This window comes from Toxorhynchites rutilus, chromosome 2 (genome assembly GCF_029784135.1).
Source record: "Toxorhynchites rutilus septentrionalis strain SRP chromosome 2, ASM2978413v1, whole genome shotgun sequence".
NCBI classification, from domain to species: Eukaryota; Metazoa; Arthropoda; class Insecta; order Diptera; family Culicidae; genus Toxorhynchites; species Toxorhynchites rutilus.
Genome location: NC_073745.1, coordinates 311,254,280 through 311,276,027, shown reverse-complemented (window position 1 = coordinate 311,276,027; position 21,748 = coordinate 311,254,280). Strand labels below are relative to the sequence as shown.

The following is a 21,748-nucleotide window of genomic DNA, read 5'->3' as shown; positions in this document are numbered from 1 at the left end:
AAAATTGCAATGTCCATGTCCGCCACAGTCATGTCCGCCACAGAGCCGATACGGTCCCGACGAGGCCCTTGCAGCCAAGTGGTCCACCAGAGCACAAGTCCAACCGCCAGCCTTGTTTTGGATTGTCTATGAATACCCTCATTCAGAAAAATCGAGAAAATTTCCTTTACGAAAAATTCCTAGACCGGCACTTAAAAAAACTTTCAATTTAATATCCTTTATATCTGTGTCTCGCGCGCGACGCTCAAACTTTTGTAGACTACTTTTATTTATTTATTTTTTTAAACTAATACAACTATAAGAACGACAAAATAAAAATAAAAATAGTCCATCATCACCAAGATCATGACAGACATAATAGAGATCAATACAAATTTAAAAAAAGATAATTTAAAAAAAATTAAATAATCTACATAATATAATCCGTTCAAAAAAAAACTTCGTCAGATTCATTGAAAATATTGAAAACCAACTGCAAAAAAAATGTCCACATTAAATTATCCGTTCGTATAAAACTTCGTCAGTAAAGATCTTCGTCATAAAAATAAACAAAAACTCGTTCAGCTGTTAAGAAAACACAGCTTTTACATGTGAAATACAGTGCCTCTTAAATTCTGTAAGTGTTGTTGCGCATTTAATTTGCGCATGTCTTGGCATCGAGTTGAACTCATTTATTCCTTTGAAGTACAACGAATTTTGTGAAGCACATGACAAGAAATTAGGTGTTCTTATTTCATTCGCGTTTCTAGTGTTATAACTATGGAAGTCACTTCCTCTTTCAACTCGATCACACAAATATCGATGCTTTTCAATTTTCAATTTCAATTGCTTATACTTCAACCATCTACAAAAAAAATGTAAATCTCCATTCAAATGTAAAACGACCTGATGAGCCTCTGTAACGAACACAGTGAAATAATTGATGTAACCATGTCAAGGTCAATGCTTAAAGACTATCTGAATAGAATAATATATAGTTAAATTTCACTGTAATATTTGGGCAGCATATTTAGTCTACGCTGGTTTGACGAAATAAATAAATAAATTTCTTTTTGATTATGTAACTTGTTAGAATTCTCTTCTAAATTAAACGGATAAATTATACAGCCAGCTCTTTTAAGTGTTTTTTTTTTAGTTTTAAGTAAGTAGTTTTAATTAGTATTAAGAATGTATCGGTCTACAATTTTGATTGACGACAATAAATAAATAAATACATATACGCCATTGTTGAAATTCGAGTTCATTTGAAGGTTTTAGCTTCATTTTGTACTATCGGAAAATATGATTTTTCATGGAAGTTAAATGTTTTGTTGTATTCCAAAGATATTCAATCTTGATAACTCTTTTCTATCTTTTTTATCTCATATTTCTCATTCATGAACCGTAACAACTGGTCGAGGTTAAGGATTCTTACTTTCAATTCAATGAGGGAGTCGTCAAAAACGAATATTTCAGGAATTGGATGGTTTCTACAATTCATGGGGTCTGTATATGACCACCAATAATGGATAAGTTTATGTCTGAACTATAGATGTGTCATCCGCTCATGAATGTTCCGAAAAATCGACTCTTTGAAGTGAGTTGACACGGAACAGCTCACAAAAAAAAACAAAAAAACTCTTCAGCTCACTTTGATAAAGCTGAAGAATTACAGAGAGTGTGGGAGCTATAAGATTCAAATGAACTGACCGCCTCTCGCTCTTCGTGTTATGACATCAGCTCAGTTTCATTTGTTCCTTGTATTTTCAACTGTTTTATTCGCGTCGACGGCTTTGTTTACCAGTTTATGGCTCGCCAAAAAGAATAGTTGACTTTCAGGCAGAATGAACACGTTTTTGAAATTGCAATTATGAATGAGAATTGAAAAAATCTCATAAGAAAATTGTTTTTGAAGACAACTTTATATTATAATGAAAAGTCTCAATAAAAATGTCGGAAAAGTATAGCCAAAAGGTTAAATAAGAATCAGGAATACGTGTTTCAAGTAATTTAATAACATGGTGTGAAAAATTTCATTTAAATTTTAACATTTTAAAACTTGGTTCGTGTCTTCCAATCTGATAAAGATTACACTATCGAGTTTGGGGCCCAAATTGAAAGTCGCCACCTGACGTCGACACTGACAACTGAGCTGAAGAGCTGTTCATAAAGAACAGTTCTTTTAGATGAGCTGAGCTGATCTGAGCTGTTCATCATGATGAGCTGGATTGCACGCCTCTAGTCTAAACCAAGGACTGCATCATAAAATAAAGTAGCTTGTGATCAGCGCAAATGATTTGTTAAGCTTTGAAATCATGATAATAGTTATAATGATACGTTCAGCATTATATAGCAGCCTCATATTAGATGAGTGTGAGTAAAAATGGGGATTGCAGTTATTTCGAATTGCTAAATATAACTAATTTTTGTCAATATTTATTCTCAGAGAAACCTCCTCAATTCATTCATTTTGAAACTTGATACATACCAACATGAAAAGGATAACTTTGGAAAGTTTCGATGATTACTGACACAGGTCGGACTCGATTAGATATAATCGCAATTTCACTTTCAACGTAAATTTTCGATTCCAATACATACTCGAATCACAAAAAAGCTATTTTTCTATTAATGTTTGACATTCATACATTAATGAAAAAATTGTGTTCTCGAGATTCGACTATGTATAGGATTTGAAAATAATTGTTGAAAAAAATGGTCGACTATATATAATCGAGTCCGACCTGTACTTAAAAAATAAATTACTGAAGATGAATTGTTGTTTATCTAAATATCGTGTATTTTTCTGGACTAAACATCGTTGATGGTGGGAAATTCGTCATTTATTTCTTCATTGAGAAATTATCAGCGCAAAATATTTGGATAAATTCATATTTCACTGTCAGTGTTATTACATTTGAACATTTCCTATTATTTTTCCCCATTTCGTTCCACCTTATCCATTGAATATTAACCCGCATCCTTCAACCAGGGCAGGAGAGCGGTCCGCGCGCGAAGCAACTTCCGCACATTCCAAAATGGTTGCTTCCCCGGGCTTCGAAGCAGATCGAATGTCGCACCCCTCGCACATGAAATCACAGTTCGCATTCACATTGTTTTGAGCAGCGTGGCTGGCGGGGGTTGACGCTTTTCCCTCCCTTTTCCAGAAAAACAACCGCTACCACGGCCACCGGTTTGCGCCTGCCACACGCAGGTGCTGTTGAATATCACTAGGCTCTAATTCTAGCCAGCAGCCGCCATATTGTGATGATTTTAGTACAAATGGATTCCGCCGGGTTGGTTCCGCTAACATCGCTCGAGCATCATGTAGCAAAGTGGAGATGATTTTTGTGTTTCGTTCAATTTTGGTCGACGGTCGAAATTTATGATGTGTGGAGTGAAGGAAAAATGGTTTCATCCATCTCTCCGGTGCACTGTTTGACGAATGATTGCGGTTTGGTACTTTTTTTGTTCGAGAGGTGAAAATCGATGTGATTTAATTTTCTAGGTCAATCAGAATTGCCCACCAGTCCCACTGCAACACTGATTGAAACAGAAACACTCTTATTCGCAAGCGAGAGCGAGAAGTAAATGGAAAACCCAACAACACATCATCGTGTAAATCCTGCTACCAAAATGATTCATGAGTTGTCGTTTTCGTTTTTTTGCTAACATGTGACGTTCGGTTGTGCGATTGTGGGTTGTTTCGGGTTATTTTTGTAAATCAAACCGCAAACATTTTAAAAGTATTTTTCATTAACATGAGATGACCGTCGAAATTACATGAGTGCACCTCCGAAAGGATTGTAATCGTGACTTCATTCGAACGAAACCCCCTACCCCCCAGGTTGACGGTACGCTTCAATTCGCGTGGCACATCGCAAACGACACTTTCACTTAAAGGAATCATAATTTCATTGAATCCGTTGCTGTGTGTGGCATTCGTATCTACATGTTTCTGAAGATTCGTGTGCGCTAGGTCTGTATCTATACATATGAATATACTACACAAGTACAAGCCTATAGCATTCCGGCACCAGGGTCAGACTACGTTTGTTTGAAGCGGCCAGAACGAGCCAGGCTGACCTATATTTAGCAATCAGCCGGTGTTTCCGACGTTATTCCTCTTGGAACGCGACGAGACCCTCGAGAGAATTCGGTATGCATGCGTCTGATGTGTTGATGTAGTTGCTGATTGGGAGCAGAGTTAGGGCGGAACGGTTGGTCAGTTTGGGATCATTTTTGATAAAAACGAAAGTTTGCAATTGTTGTTGGTGCTTGTGGTATCCAGTTGACCTTAGCTTTTCTATATATAATTTCAGTTTTCTGAACGATGCACATACACATTACTGTCTAGTTATGTTTGATATCGTTATGATCATCATAGAAATCACATGACTTCAAAGGTAGAGAGGGACATCGCGCACACTCTATATGAGTAGCTGCACCCTTTCAAAGTTCGTGGAAACTTTATGAGTGTAGAGATATTAGCTAATTGAGCAAAGTATAAATAAAAATATATATTTTTGTAGCGAATAATTCAAAAGAAGCGAAATTCATAAGAAAGAGTGCAAAACGAGTTCCCTCTCCACGAGCTAATCTTGGCCATATTATACACTACATGTGTATCAAATCAGAATAAATTTTGACATAATTGTCACAAGAACAATGAAACAACGCCGTTCCACATGCAAGAATCTTCACTGTTCACTGTTAATTGAGACGTTCTTGAAGCCGGTGACTCAGTCTCCAAATGTCTCTTTTCGGGTCAAACCCAAACGCCGTCTATTTCGATGTCTCGTCAGGGTATATACACGCGAAACCGGAATTTGCCAACAAATGGCTCAAATTGTCAATGTAATCCTTATCACGATGTACCTAGTATAACCATAAATCACTCGTTTGAAATTTCATAACTTGGGGACAAAATGAGATGAAAAGCTAACATTTTTTATTGAATGTATAAAACTATGCAAAATTAACTTTATTAAATTATTAAATTCTTTGGACATCTTCTTCACGCAAATTCGTAAACGTTTAGGCCAATCGTCAATAGCGACGTTTGGATATTTCGATGAGAACGTGCACACGCTCCTCCATCATAGTCCTACCTGAATAATCCAGTAGAGCCTGGTTTATTGGATGGCCAATTTGCGCAGATGTTTGCTACTAGCCGCGAGCCATGTTTGGAATTTTTGGCATCGTTCCAATCGTATTTGTTTCATCCTGGACGTAAATCTTCACGCAAAACACGACTTATGTTGGCAGCAACGAATCAGCCAACGGATGAAAGTCTCTTAAGTAAAGAAAATAAAAGACCTATGCTGTTCCTTGAAACGTTGGTTTAGACTGCTTAGCTCCTTTCTTCGCGAAGAGAATTGCGCCGAATCCGTTCGCGAACAGCATGGAAGACTCTAGTCCAAGGGGACCAGCAACATCGGTTGCTCAGCAAATCACAATGGACGAAAGACAATTCTCTGTGTTTGGTGGAATCAGAAGAGTTCGATCTGCAATTAGCTATTCAAACCGGACGAAACCGTTAATACTGCACGCTATCAACAACAAATAATCAATTTGGATTGAGCTTCCGGTAAAACACGGCCAGAGAATAAAAAAGACAACAAAAAGTGACTTTTGTTGCATGACAATGTGCCATCACATACTGCAAAGCTGGGCCAAGAAACGGTGGGACCAATTATCGAATGCGGCTTATTGTCCAGACTTGGCTACTTCCGATTAGAACCTGTTTGCATCGATGGGAAACGCACTTGCTGAGCAGCGCTAACGAAAATGTGGGGAAATGGCTTGATAAATGGTTTGCTTCTAAAGAGAAACAGTTCTTTTGGCTTGGCATCCACAAATTATCAGATAGATGAAAAAAAGTATAGCTATCGATGGAGAATATATCGAATAAAATATTTTTTTGCATTTTTTATTTCACGTTTTATTTTGGAATAAAAATAACTATTATATTTTATGTTTGTAACATTGTATGTTTATATCATTATACGTTTGTAACTTTGTTTGTTTTGTTTGTAGCGTTGTCCTACATCAATAAAAATTTGACTCCCTTCCTGTTGACCGAATTATTTGATATTTGGAACACACCCTTACCTCTGCAGTCTTCCTAAAACTTCGTATTCGATGAAATCCAAGATGGCGGCCGCTACGAAATGGCGGACTCCATACTTTCTCAAAATCCCATCAATATGGGTATCAAATGGAAGGACTTAACTAGTAGAACAGAGTTATTTATGAAAAGTGCAAATCCGAAATCCATATGTTAGGTCAATTCATGCATTGTGTTAAATTACGTTCGCCGCTGCAAGTAAATGTAATAAATAAGTCTAGATAAGTCTCATCTTCAGAGATGCCAACCTTCCTGATTTTTCAGGATTTCCCAGACTTTTTAGCACGCTCCCTGATATCCTGACGAACACTCAATTTATCCTGAATTTTCAGAAATGATCCTGATTTTTCTTGATTTTTTTACACTTTACACTAGGTGTAAACGGGTGAGAATAAATATGATACACTTATTCGAGGTATATATAACTTGAATAAATTCAGCATATATAAACGTTTGTGAATTTCTCACTGGTGAGAAATCACTAAAGTTGGATGCAGTTCTACTTCAGGTGAATAAATTCACCGAAAATATGAATATATTCATTATAGAAGTTCACTTAGTGTAAACGGTTGATGCGATTTCTATAAATCTCATCATATTTCTTCACATGAATATATCACTAGTCTAAACCCACCCTTACATTAAGTTAAATTCTCTAGACGCAAAGTTGTACTTAACCTTTTTTTATCTCTACCCTCAATTGTTTCGTGGCTTTTCAAAACAGTGCTAGAAAATTTCATGAAACCAGATTGCCTGACGAATTTATGAAATTACAACGAGATTAAGTTTGAGGAACAACATTGCTGTATTAAGGATAGTGTGTAAATGTATCCCCAGAGTTATTAATGTAGGAATACGTTTCAGAGTGTAAAATTAATCAAGAGAAAATTTTTGACTCCACAGTCAATATAAAAAGATTTTATATGTAATTCGTTCGTCTGATTCAAAGTAGAATCAAGTTTAATGATGGGACAATGGTAAAAATATCTATAACCGTACTAAATATCTTAAAAATTTAGAAAAATTCAACAAGTCTTCCACTGCTGATATGCTTCCCTCATTTTCATTCTAAAGCATGGACGATGGATTCAGTGAAAATTTGAATAATAATTTCGCTGCAATTGACTGCTGTATGCTGTATGGTATGGCTCGCAGCAGTTTTCGACGAGGAAGCATACATGTTTTGGGATGATAGAATATTTAAGCTGTGTGAAAGATAGCGAAAGATTGTGAAACAGAACTATGGATATAAAATTAAATTATAATGCTCTGATTGAAAATGATGTTTTTGTTTTCCCAAAAATCGACATTGACTTTCCGGACAACCCAATTTGAGCTATCCTGATTTATCCTGATTTTTATTTTCATCCTCCTCGATTTTTTTATAATTATAGTTGGCAACCCTGCTCAACTTAGTCATAGCGTTTTGGGCATATACATTCATATTCTGTGGACCTCCGACCTATTGAAACTGATGAATTGTCAAATTATGCCAAACCAATGTTGTTGAAATTTCCCTCCGAACTTATTGCATTTCTCGAGTGTACGTACTCTCTGAACTGCTAAATTGCTTAGTTGAATTTGATTAAGTTCAGGCACTCAGTCTCGATTTTTGACATATACAATGTTAGAACAACCGATGCTATCGCAGCAAATGGTTATCAACATTCTGCCTACTAATCAAACGATATGTCATAATCGTCCGACTGGAAATTAGGAAAATCAATTTAATGCATATCATCATTTTTTCTCCACCAGACTCTATCTGTAGGAACTTAGCAGAACGGAGATGGTCTTGGAAGATGGTTATACTTTGCGTAATGGTTCCGGAATCATCCTTTAATCCTTACAACCTGTTTGAAAAATTTCAATTCATGTAACAAAGGATAACTTTTTGGAATATAAATTAGGTAAATTCAGGAGTTCTGAACAACTGAAAGAACTAAATTCAACAATCATTATTTCGAACGATTACAGTCCTACGTTAAGCTCCCGCTCATGCCCTTAGGCACAGAGCGTTATACTGTTGTGAGTAAATCTTTGCCCTCCCAATCCTTCAGCAGCTGGATGTGCTTCTCATTCCTCCTACGTTCGTCCTGCATGATTTCGTGACACATGTCCACGAAACTGATCATTTGTGTGATCTGCATAGCGAATACCCCATATTCGTTCATAGCAACTGCGCGAACCAATGTTCGATCACCTGATTGGCGGCATAATGTCCCCCGAATACGGAATATGTAAGATCAAAGAACTCAAATGATCATCTTCGGAGTGATCTTACCTAATTTGGAAATCATAAAGTAAAAAAAATGCAAACGCATATAAAAATAGATACCTGAATTTTTGGTAGACTCATCAAAGTCACTGGAAATCAGCTACTCAAACTATTCAATTCGCGATGAGGAGTGTCCATAACCATATTATTGCGCGTCTGATTACTAAGCGAACGATGTTGGTTTCAATCACAGAATCATGAATTAATTAATTTTCTAATTTGCCTTTTCAAGGTTAGAAGTTTTGTAGAATTTTAAAGTCTAAATTCTCTATGGTAAAATCAATCAATACATCAAATAATTTGCTTTGACGAAGGTACAGTGTAGACATCTATCCTGCCGTTCTACGCATAGTTTCAAAATCAGCAACTGAGAAAAACGCAATCAAAGTTCTCTTGCATATTTGTCTACCAGAAGCATTAAGCATTTCGGTTTAGCAATACACTGGGGGTTTTATAAGCAGGAAACTATTGTTTAATGAAATGTGAAAATGTGAAAGAGAAAATTCATGGTGGGACAGTTATGCCTAGAATTTCAACATGGGACAATTGAACTTGATGTTGTTTTTCGAAATACTGGGAACAAACAATAAGTTTTTTGTGTTTTTCCGAAAGATTATGCAACATTGTTTTATGAAGAAGGCAGTTGATGGGGACGGGGAACTTACTTCGACAAGTAGACGGGTTTAAACTAGTAACTTCGGGTTTCGCGATTCGAAAACCTTTTCTTCGAACCGGATGCAGCAAAAATGGCGATTTTCTTCAACGAAAATCCCATTAGACGGGAATTGAAATAAAACTGTTCTTTTCCACTAAGAAAACAGTTGATACGCTAAACTAATTGTACGCGTAATCAGCACGACACAATTGGATAGAAAAAAATCTCGAAGAATATTCGACAATTTCACACTTTCGGGGAACGATTGAAAATACCGTGCGTTTTATTCCTTACGTTGTGCTTTAATGACAAATTTGAACAGATGGTATTACATTTTATATTTGACTTTCTTCAAATCTAGAACTAGATCATGAGAGAAAAAGTTAATTGCACACAATTTCGTAACGGTTTATCGATTTCATAATCAGCTCTAACAGCAGTGATCCACAATTCATTGCAGAATATAAATCTCATTGTTATTAGACATTCGCTAACAAGGTGTACACTTGTTCTGTTAAACTATTTTTTCATTTGTTTGAGAATTAGTTCGTTCTTCCAGAAATCCAGAAAACCAGAAAATGAGTGCATCAGCTCTGCTGAAAGCGTGACATAAAATTCTTGTACTCGAACCGACTTATTTGATATGGATCTACAAAAAATACATGGTGGGACAGTTATGCCTGGAATATCAACATGAGACAATTGAGCTTGATGTTATTTTTCTAAAAGCTGGGAACAAACTATAACTTTTTTTTGTGTTCTTCCAGAAGATTAGGCATAAAAACATCGTTTCATGAAGAAAAGAGAAAATGGTCAAAAAGTAACATGGGGCATATAGGCTTAGAACGGCAGTATCATGGTGTATGAGACGAATAATTCTACCACATTGTCGACCCTGGAAACAATTTCAAATCGTTGAAATTTGAATCAAAATTACTACCTGACATACATACATACTGTCTTGACATAAATCGATTTTTCGGAATATTCCTATTTCAAATTTTCAAATTTTCAAATTTTTCTAATTTTTGTCATCGTATTCTCGCCACAACATTCCGCGAGCGGAGACGAAAGCAACAAAATAAAGACGGCTCTAATCGAACAATCTGTTATCGAGTGATGTATAGACAAACATTTGTGGCATTCGGTTTTTTAATGTTTATAGATTGATTCATTCGATGTTATTGTACTTATTGACCATTGCACAATGGTCCATGAGATGCATTTAAGTGGAAATTAGCATTTAGAGCTCGACAGTTATTCTCTAGACAGAAACTTTGTCTAAGACAGTTTGTCTAAGCGCTCGTTTTAAGAGCTTAGAGCTTTTAGAGCTTACTACTAATACAAAAACTTTTCAATGCAGAACTTGTCAAAATCTCAACTTTACTGAAAGTTATTGATATTTCTTCCCAAAAACATGCTCTTTTCATTTATTTGTCATTCTTTCTGGGGCAAACGTAAACAAAGTTTGTTGGTGGTATTTGGAAGAGCACATTTCACTCTACATGATGTGTGATTTTCAAAACTATGTTAATTTTTGTGTTTGAGTAAATTGAAATTGAAATCATGAGTTTTTGGGTAAAAAACCCAACTATATTAACGATCATCAATTATTTTGAGTAGGATTAAGATATAGACAAGTTCTGCATGGCAAAATGTTGGTATCGATAAGCTCTAAAAGTCGTACGAAGACAGTTTTGATGTAGAATTTGAAATATAAAAGTCAAAGCAGAAAAATGCATGTTTTTTATCATGGTCTCCCTAATGCAACTTAGAAAAAAGCGTTAAATCTATTACTTTAAAAGATAGAAAAAATCTTTGTTCTACAAAGTTGTGTAGAATAACTGGGGCTGAAACATTGTTGAACTATGTTTATCTCTATCTATAAAGATAAGAAAGTTAGATTTTTCATTTCATCGACAATTTTGGTCACCCTATTTTCGATAACACAAAAATGAGCGCTCTATCATATGTAACAACTTTGTCTAATACAGATTTTGTTTAAACAATAAATATCTCCCACAAAGATGTTTTTAGCGCTTTCTATCCTACTTACATTAGGTTAACTATGAAAAAACGAGTTTTTTTACTCTAACTTTTATATTTAAAATTCTACATCAAAATTGTCTTCGTACGACTTTTAGAGCTTATCAATACAAGCATTTTTCGATGCAGAACATGTCAATATCTCAATCCTGCTTAATGTTATTGATTGGTTTTCATTCAAAAACTCATGATTTCAATTTTAATTTACTCAAACACAAAAATAACATAGTTTTGAAAATCACATACTATATAAAGTGAAATATGTTCTTTCAAATTCCATCAACAAACATTTTTTTATGTTTGCCCCAGAAAGAATGACAAATAAATGAAAAGAGCATGTTTTTTGGGAAGGAATATCATTAACTTTGAGTAAAGGTGATATATTGACAAGTTCTGCATCGAAAAATATTTGTATTAGTAAGTTCTAAAAATCTTTCGCAGACAGTTTGTATGTAAAATTTGAAATATAAAAGTTAGAGCAAAAAACATTTTTTTCATGGTGACCCTAACGTAACTTAGAAAAATATGCGCTATATCAGTTATTCAAAGAGATAGAGAAAAACTTTGTTCTACAAATATGTCTCAAATAATTGGAGCTACAACTTGTCGAACTATGTTTACCTCTATCTATAAAGATAAGAAAGCTAGATTTTTGATTTCATCGACAATTTTGGTCCCCTATTTTTGACAACATAAAAACGCGCGCTCTATCATAAGTAACAACTTTGTCTAAGACAGTTTTTGTCTAGAGAATAACTGTCAAGCTCTAAATGCTAATTTCCGCTTAAATGCATCTCCTGGACCATTGTTCATTGTACAAACATCGTGAAGGTTCAGCTCTGATGGAATAGAATATAATCAATTATAATATCACCTTTGATGTGAATATCTTACGTATGTTTCAGAAAGTGAATCAAATATTTGCAATAAGGATTTTTAATCCTTAATGTTTTCATTTTGGTTTCTAAATATGAAGAATAGAGAAATATATACAACAACTCAATATGAAGATATTCAATGCAAATCAAAAAATTGTTTATAATTATTCATCTTTCTTCTGTCTGTAGAATGCAAATAAAAATTAAAATAAAATCGAAAGATTTTATTTACTAACCCTATTCAATCTAAGGAGAGATTGAAGTATATTATTCTAAACAGTTGTCACACTGTCAACAATACAGTATTGGTTTGCATCCTATGTCCACTCTCTTCCAGCTAACAAAGCCGAACGGGTACTATTGTTCATTGACAAGTGAAATCTATTTTAATTTCTGTTGTGTAACGTTTTACCGTGGTGTTATCTAGTCATTTAAAAAACTCTAAAAAATGTTTCGTGGGAATGGTAATGCATCGATGAACGTGCTCAAGAAACTAGCTCTGAAAACACATTTTCTGTCCTGCAGCCCCAACCCCGATAATGGCGCAACCATCGCCGCTCATATTGAAGCATTCTCCGGATGCACAGGACGGCCGGGATATATCCTTCGAGGCGTACAAGCAGCCGAAGCCAGCCAGCCGAAGAAAACGGAGCTTTTCGCCCATCGTTCATGAACAGTTCATGATATCGCCAGACATCTCACCGATTGCACTGAAAAGCGAGATGCGAATGTCGCCCCGTACGAACACCCCGGGAACTAAAAACACCAACATGTCTGCCAAGGCTGCCCGTCAGATCTTCAAGCAGTGAGTGGTTGTTTTGTTGCTTTGTTAATACACTTTATTGCACCGATTTGTGCCTTTTGTAGACCCGCAATTTTGAACACACACGATCGGCGTAAAGCGGTATACATACTTAGAACGCCGTTATCAAAACGCCAGCTGGAGCATCGAATTACGGTATCGAACATACTGAAGGACATCAATCTATCCAAATACATCAGCATTTTCAACGATGAGGAGATCGATTTCGAGGTGTTTCTAACTCTATCGGAAACGGATTTGCACGATATCGGCATCCAGTGCCAAAAGGACATCGAGTTGATTCTCGCTAAAGTGGCCGAATACAATGCTAGTGCTTGAAACCTCTGACTGTGTGAATGTGTGTACTTTGTGTTTTTGTGTGCTGTGTGTTGTGTTATTAGAGAACAAGGAACGACGTCGAGAAACCATCGCCACAATATTTTTTTTTACAATTTGATACTAATTTGCTCTGTCTCTGAAGATTGTAGATCAATTAACAGTTATTGTGATGAAAGATAGTCAGAAAATTTTATTGAACAAAAAACGAATGCTTGTGATTTTAATAAAGCTTTTTACTGTAGTGCATCACCGTTTTCATTTTTTTTCATTGCTACCTGAATGAAAATGATGTGAAACTGTTTGAGCCATCACAGTTGCTTGCAAACTATGTCGTTCGATCGACTTTCAATGATGTTATTTCTGATTGTAAAATATTTGTTCTGATGGGTTTTTACTCAAAATATGTACTTTCGAATACAAATTGAAATTAAATGTTCTGACCGTTTGCGTTACTATTGCTATAAATTCTCTTTCCGACGCACCGTCGGCACTCGAAATATTCTGCGTAGATTTATCGGATAAGATCAACCCGATTTATATCGCATCTGGGTGGCTATTTGCGCACAACCAGAGCGAGGACGACTCAGCAAAACGGTGGCAAGGTTACAACTTCCTATGCTAGAATGTCAGTGCTGCATCTCACAGCTGCCAAACGGGGATGCTCTTGAAACTATTATCGTGCCGACAATTATTGCTAGACGATCGGAACGCTGATGAATCTTCTTCGGTGCAGTGGAAAAATGTAATTTCCGATGCCCCGCCGAGAAAGGCTGTCACATTAAATGGCACCATTCGGGACGAAACCATCACCGTGCGAAAATTCAATTGAGGTAATGGTACTCCAAGTCGGATCAAAGCGATACCGATACCGATACCGGAGATGAGATTGATCGTCAGGAAGTAATTGGTGGGAGAAATCATTTTCCCTGATTTCCAGCGCACGATACATTCCTTGGCATAAATTCTCTCAACGCTTTAAATTCGGAAAAGTTTTAAACAACTGGCAGTGGGAACGAACAGTGCATCCAATTCTCAGTCATGTCCCAAAATGGGACACGGGATAGGCTGTTGGATCAGGTTAGTCCGGTTCGTTCCCGGAAAACGTAACGAAGATTAACCTGTAAGGTCAAATTCCGACGGACTTACCGGTTTTCTCGCACCGGTCCGTTGTTGCTATCTCCGAGCATAATTTTCTATCTATTTTGGGACAATTTTGGTACGAGTTAGAAGAAAGAAAATACCGGTGAAAAAAAACTAGTTCGATTTTTATGGGTCTTGGGAACTTTTTCGACCGATCAAAGGATATCAAAAACGAATCAAATGAAATCGAGTGTAACTAACCGGTTTCTACTCTTCACTGTTTTGTGAAGTTGTTGATTTTCGGGTGGTGACTGCGGCACATTGGGGTAATGTTCTTTTTTAATTGCATTAAGGGGCGATATTGATGTTCTGTCGAGACAAGGATAACGAAGAAGGGTACCTTTTTTCTTATGGTGCACAAAGTGTTCTTGAGAGTTATGTTATGGTTTCTTTAAGAAGGGTGTTCGTGCTTCGGTCACGTGCATGCACGAAAGATAGGAGACAGGTGTACTGTAATTTGATTACAAGGGATGGAACAGCAGTGGATTGTCGAGAATATTTTTTCATCATAGGTATCCTAAACATATCTACATTTAGTGAGCAATGTTCGAATGGGAAAAAGTATCTGCTTATCAAATTGTTATTGCCCCTTTTTTTCAAATAATAAAATGTTGATTAAAGATGGTCAAGCATACTTTGAGAATGAACTTTATAACATCATGCAATACACATTTCTATTTATTTACTAACAAAAATTGATATAATGAACAAATCATACAAAAATCAAACGTATACCAGGTGTACAAATATGAAACCGGAATTTACAAATTAATAATCGCACAAATTAAAATTAATGGTTAAGAGTCATATCGGTTCTCATTTTTTAAAATTATTGATATCTGTTAACAACATCGAATTCAAAATTCAAAAACATCCAAAAACAAGTGTCATGTAGCCACAACATTTATTTATTAAAAAACGATCTGCGGGCATGATTTTTTTTTGCAATAAACTTAAATATAATCAATCAGCTAATACTAAGTATTGAAAGGCAACCGCGAGTTCCAAAGACCAGAAAAACATGAAAAGCAGATGTAAATATAGTTCATCAGCAATGAATTGTGGTACTAAGAGCTGTTAGTAAATCAAATGAAAACAAATGGGTATCTAATTTAATTAGTTTTATCATTGCCTTGGACAGAAAAAAGATTGTAGTTCATGTATCATATATAAATAACAACGTTTTGTTTTGCATTTTAGTTTTTATTGAAGCTATAGAACGTTAATTTTTATATCAGTAAAAGATCAAACATTATCTAAAAACCCTTCTACGTGTAAGCACTTTTTCGAACATCATTTCAAAATGAGGGCGGTCCACACGCGGTTAACTGACGTAAAAGAGGGCTAAGCTAGGATTGACGGTCATAAAGAGTTTGTTGTATGTTCGATGGGATCAGGGATATTAAGGTTTTTTTTCAAGTTTCTCTACACGACACGGAAAAATGTTAAATTCAAATCTTAAATTAAATTCACATATTTTCACTTATGAATGACAAATGGAATCGACGAATCACAGTTGCAAAACAAATGCTGGGATTGAAGGATATTATTTCAATAATATACAGTATAACCCCGATTATCCGCGGAATAGTGTGGCCAGGACACCGCGGATCACGAAAATCGCGGATAATGCAATTAAAGATTAAAAAAAGAGATGCAAACACAATATTTTAGCATGATAACTATGTTTTATCAATAAAGGAATTATTAAACTATCCATCTATAAGGTTGTGTACACCAGAAGTCAAATAATGTGAAAGTCATGACCAAAACAAAAATGCAAAATCCTACACCTCACTGATAATTTCCAGGAAAGTCCATAGCATTACTATGTAACTCGCTTTCGCGGATAAACCGCATCGCGGATCATCCGCTCGCGGATAATCGAGGTTCCTCTGTAATCAACAAATATTCATTTTCGCTACCTGCCCCGAAACTTAAACGTCAAACCGTGTATGTTATTTAAATTTTACCCTTTGCGGCAATAAATCTTTCTCAATTATTAATATTGGATTAGGTAGAAAGAAATTTATTATTTTTGCGTGAAATTCAAAACCTTATTTGAGATGTTTTGGATCATCCAATTTGGGTCAAACATGCACCGTTTTGTTGTATAATTTGTGCCCATTTCAAATATAGCTTCATGATGTCTCTCTCATATAAGTCTTGATCCTTATTGGCGAAAAAATTTAGTAATAAATTCCCTTCATCCCAATTTCTTATCACTCTGCAAGAGCGAATGCTAGAAAAAGGTGGTAATCGCTTGGTGCCAGGTCTGAACTATATGGTGGATGTATTAAAACTTTTCAACCACGCTCCCTGAGTTCCTGGCGAGTCACTGCAGACGTAGGTCGCATACGTTTTCCTGACGGAACACAACATCTTTTCTGTTGACCATTTCTGGTCAATCGTTGGTTTCAAACGGTCCCGTTGTTGACAGTAGAGATTTGAATTTAACGTTTGGCTATACGGAAGCAATTGATATTAAATGATCCTTTTCAAGTCCCAGCCGCTAGTACTGATTTGACCACCGTTTGAGTTGTTTTACTACGCTTTGACCACGATCTTTTTCGGACAATATTGTCGTCTTTCTCATCTAACATATAAAACTTTTCCTATATTAAAAAGTTCATGGAGCTGTCGATTATCTCTAGATGCCTAATCGTGATATCGAGGGAATTTTTTTTATAGCATAACTACTGTCGTCATATGTAACGCTCCATGGGAGGGGTGGAAAAAAAACCTCAGCTGGAAATGGAAAAGGAATGAAAAGTTGAGTATGTTGCCTGCATTTCGGCGTTTCATAAATTTCTGCTTGGAATAAATGATAGCTATTTTCACAATTTTCTGTCCGAATTTAAGACCCATTACGGAGAGACTCCTGTCTGGAAGGTCGATGAATAATCAAAATTCGTGATTTCTGAAAATCGGCACCTTGCTGGTGGTATCGGTTCTGAAGCAACGGGGAGTCGCATAACGAATTCCAATGATCGCTGATCGAAAAAAATAGATGTCAAAAAAAGGGTAAGTAACGCTTTAGGTAATTCATTTTTACATGCTGATGAAAAAATTCAGCCAAATCGGCCGAGTAGATCCTGAGATATAGACACCACTAGCAGAAAAAACTTGCTCCCTTGGCCGAGTGGTTAGCGTCATAACTAACATGCCGGGTGTTCGGGTTCGATTCCCGTTCTGGTCGGGGGAATTTTTCGTCAAAAAAATTTCCTCCGACTTGCACTGTGATCACGCGTATTCTAGAGCTTGCCACTCAAAATGCATTCAAGGCGTGTTATTTGGCATAGAAATCTCAACTAAGTACTAATAAAAATGACGCAAGTAATACTACGTTGAGACGGCGAAGTTCCTCTAGGAACGTTAGTGCCATTGAAGAAGAAGAAGAAGCAGAAAAAACATGGTTTCAAGAAAAACGCGTTGGAAATTCTCACAGCAATACTATACACTGGGTTTCGTAACTATAGAAAGAAAAATAAAGTAAATTTCACATGAATTACAAAAAGTTTCTAATTCGTATGTCATCTTTAGTTCTTAATCAATTCAAATAACCCATTCAGGGTGCTTTCGAACAAACTGCGCCATGTTGTAGTGGGTATCTCGTTCTACGCAGAGGATACTGCTCGTTTAAGCTTTTCAAATAACTCATACTGCTTGTAAGCTGCGTCTTCTATTCGTACGATCACTTCTCATAAGTTTTTGCTATCAAAAACTCTTGATCTGGTAAACAAGCTGACCAGTCCAGAATCTGAAACCCCTATTCATTAAACTATGCCATGCTTTTTCGGCTTTTATGATGCCAAATTACCCAATTATCACGGTGTTTTTGATGCAAAAAAAGATGTAAATGTTTCTGAAGGACTTCATTGCACTTCTGACTGTTCATACGTATCGACGGTAAGCTATCTAAACTTGATCTATCTTGAGTAGCCGACTTCGATACTGGGACCGAATGAGGTGTGTTTCCTGAGCTAACATGATAAAGCACGTGTTGTAATGGGCTTAGCAGCAGACAGTGAGCAGGCACCGATTAATGCATCTCGGACATCATGTTTTTTTTATAGTTGCTAAACATACACAGTATGTTCAATAAATAAGGGGACTTTTTATTTAAATTATGGAACACGTAACGCCATCTGTTGAACGTTGATAACATTAGAAAGGTAAAGGTCTCACCTTTCAAAAGCAGCCAACTTTATGTAAGTCGGTTGACAGATTAAAAAGTTACGCGCTTTTTAATGATAGTATGTTTTGTGTGTATGTGCTTGTGTCCGGAGATGCCAGGTTTGAAGACATGTCTTCATTTTGAAGGCATTTGACTTACTGTGAAGACATTTGATTTTGTGAAGACATTTTGAAGATAGTATGAAATATGTGAAGACATTTCAGTATGATAGCGTACGTGGGTTTTTGAGAGATATTATTTAAATGAAATTCTAACTATTGACCGAAAATATCGTCAAAAGAAATAGATGTTTTTTCTCATTGTAATTCGCTCGTTTTTTTTTTATTAGTCTGACTTGTTTATTTTTGTTCTCAGCGGACACTCAGAAAATCCGCATATAGGATAAATTCAACAACAAGGTAACTTTTACTTTAAATTATGGAAAACTTCAAGTAGCCTTAACACATATTGTCTCTAGAAGACATTAGTTCATTTGAGCTCGAGAATTCCAATGATTGTGATATTGCATTTCTATTATTGTGGGCCTAAACTATACAATAGGTTAACCTAGATTTTTCAAACGACCACTTCACAAAACGAAGGATTCCCGGTTACATATCGTTGCAATAATTAGTTTTACGAATATGGTTTGAGTTACAACCAAATCTTCAAAACTGAAATAAATAAATTGAGTTATCACAGTTCCGGTTTTGTGGATGAACTGGGGAAGAACTTTCCTCCGATATGATGGTGAAGACATTTGAAGACATTTGAAAAAATCAGGACACGATTCACTTATACACCGTCAACTATGACATCTAAGCTTTGACGAAAAGTAGGGAACGCATAGCAATTCATAACAAGTGTTTTTTTTTGTTGCAAATAGCACGTATTTTTGATGATGATGATGGTCCCGCCTCCTTCCCCTACAGAGGTTTGAGCAAGACGAGTTATCTAAAAGATAATTTATTTATTTTTTCTCAACATTGAAATCAGTTTAGCAAACACAAAAAAACGCACTGATTTTATTCACAGATATAAGTTCAAAAAAATTGCAATTTCCAAAGACAAGCCAATACTCAGTCATGTCCGCCACAGAGCCGATACGGTCCCGACGAGGCCCTTGCAGCCAAAGGGTCCACCAGAGCACAAGTCCAACCGCCAGCCTTGCTTTGGATTGACAATGAATATCCTCATTCAGAGAAATCGAGAAAATTTCCTTTACGAAAATTTCCTAGACCGGCACTTAAAAATCTTTCAATTTAATATCCTTTATATCTGTGGCACGCGCGCGACGCTCAAACTTTTGTAGACTACTTTTATTTTTTTTTTCAACTAATACAACTATAAAAACAACAAAATAAAAATAAAAATAGTCCATCATCACCAGTCCATCATGACAGACATAATAGAGATCAATACTAATTAAAAAAAAGATAATTTGAAAAAATTTTAGATAGTCTACATAATATAATCCGTTCGTATAAAACTTCGTCAATAAAAATCTTCGTCATAAAATTAAAAAAAAAATCGTTCGACTGTTAATAAAACACAGTTTTCACGTGTGAAATACAGTGCCTCTTAAATTCTGTAAGTGTTGTTGCGCATTTAATATGTCTTGGTATCGAATTGAAAACATTTATTCCTTTGAAGTACAACGAATTTTGTGAAGCACATGACAAGAAATTAGGTGTTCTTAATTCATTCGCGTTTCTAGTGTTATATCTATGGAAATCACTTCCTCTTTCAACTCGATCACACAAATATCGAGGCAGCAAACCGTGAACTACTTTAAAAATGAACACCATAGTTAAATAAACAATTCTTTGCTTCACGGATAACCATTTTAGAGCGTCCAGCATCAAAGATGAGGAAGTGAATCTATTACATTTTAGAATCAACCGCATTATTTTATTCTGCAAACGCTGTAATCTCGATATTTGTGTATCATTGGCTAAAAATAATATGGAAGAACAAAAGTCTAAATGAGGAGAGATGATTGATTTGTATAGCTGTATTTTACTGCACATAGTTAAATCGTTTTTCAATCGGCATAAGATTCCATACTTCTTGGCAATTTTCCTGATGACATTGTCAATGTGAGTATTGAACTTGAGTTTGTCATCAATAATCACGCCAAGATATTTAATCTCCCGAACGCGATCAATGGTCTCATCATCAATTATAATAGAGACGTTTTCATTAGAACGATTTCGCGAGATTACCATAAATTTAGTTTTATTTATATTCAACTTCAATTGCTTATACTTCAACCATCTACTTAAAGAACGCAAATCTCCATTCAAATATAAAACGACCTGATTCAAATCATTAGCTGCAATGAATAACACAGTATCATCTGCAAAAAGGTTAATATCACAAAATCGTAAAACTCGTCGCATGTCGTTGATGTACATAATAAACAGAAGGGGCCCTAATACACTTCCCTGAGGTACTCCAAGATTATTCCCTACGGGACTGGAAATTGAATCATTAAAAATAGTCCGTTGAGTTCTGTCATACAAATAACTTTCAAACCATTTATATGCAGTACTCGTAATTCCAAAGCGCTTAATCGTATTCAACAACAAGGGCCTAGAAATTGTCTCGAAAGCGCGTTTCAGATCCAAGAAAACAGCAATGATGGTATCTTTACATTCTAATTTCTCTTTCCATTTTGCTAACACCAAGTTCAATGCGGTTTCACAGGAATGTCCTTCTCGATATCCCGATTGTTCTGGTATTAGCAAAGCGTTGAGATTTAAATATTGCAACAGCTGGCCTTTAACAACTAATTCTAATATTTTCTCTAATGTGTGCAACATGTTGATGGGACGAAACTCTTCGGCTTTAATCGTTCCAGCAACCTTTTGAATAGGAACTATGAAAGATTCCTTCCACACCTGAGGCACATGCCCAGTTAATAAAGACTTATTAATAAGGTCCAGCAAGATGTGACCAATGACATGAAAGCAATCTTGAATAACTCTAGCATTGACATTATCCACTCCAGCCGTTTTACCTAAAGAAAAGCAAATAGTTCTAAGTTCATTTAATGTAATTGGGTGAAATCTTTCAAATCTACAATTACTATCAACCGGCTGTCTTATTTCATCAGGTTCATCGACCAATTCAATGGACTGATTGATCAATGAAACACTATTGACGAAATAATCATTAAACTTGGATACTATAGCCTGTTCAGACTGTTCAAGTGTGCCATGAAAAGCTATGGACCGCGGTTTACTATTACTAGGTTTCAATAAAGATTTCAAAATTTTCCATAACTCTTTGCTGTTGTTTTGATGCTGATCAATCTTCCTC

General features: G+C 35.8%; 2 protein-coding genes across 2 annotated transcripts in view; one reads left to right on the top strand and one right to left on the bottom strand.

Annotated features, from left to right (window-relative positions):
- Positions 1-21,748, bottom strand: part of LOC129764585 (PDZ and LIM domain protein Zasp) — a 117,804-nt gene that overhangs the window by 84,234 nt on the left and 11,822 nt on the right. The window lies entirely within an intron of this gene.
- On the top strand, positions 12,271-13,353 carry LOC129764587 (ankyrin repeat and SAM domain-containing protein 6-like). The gene is made up of 3 exons (XM_055763805.1): positions 12,271-12,430; positions 12,492-12,771; positions 12,834-13,353. The coding sequence occupies exons 1-3, from the start codon at positions 12,415-12,417 to the stop codon at positions 13,105-13,107; spliced, it is 570 nt and encodes a 189-aa protein (XP_055619780.1). The 5' UTR covers positions 12,271-12,414; the 3' UTR covers positions 13,108-13,353.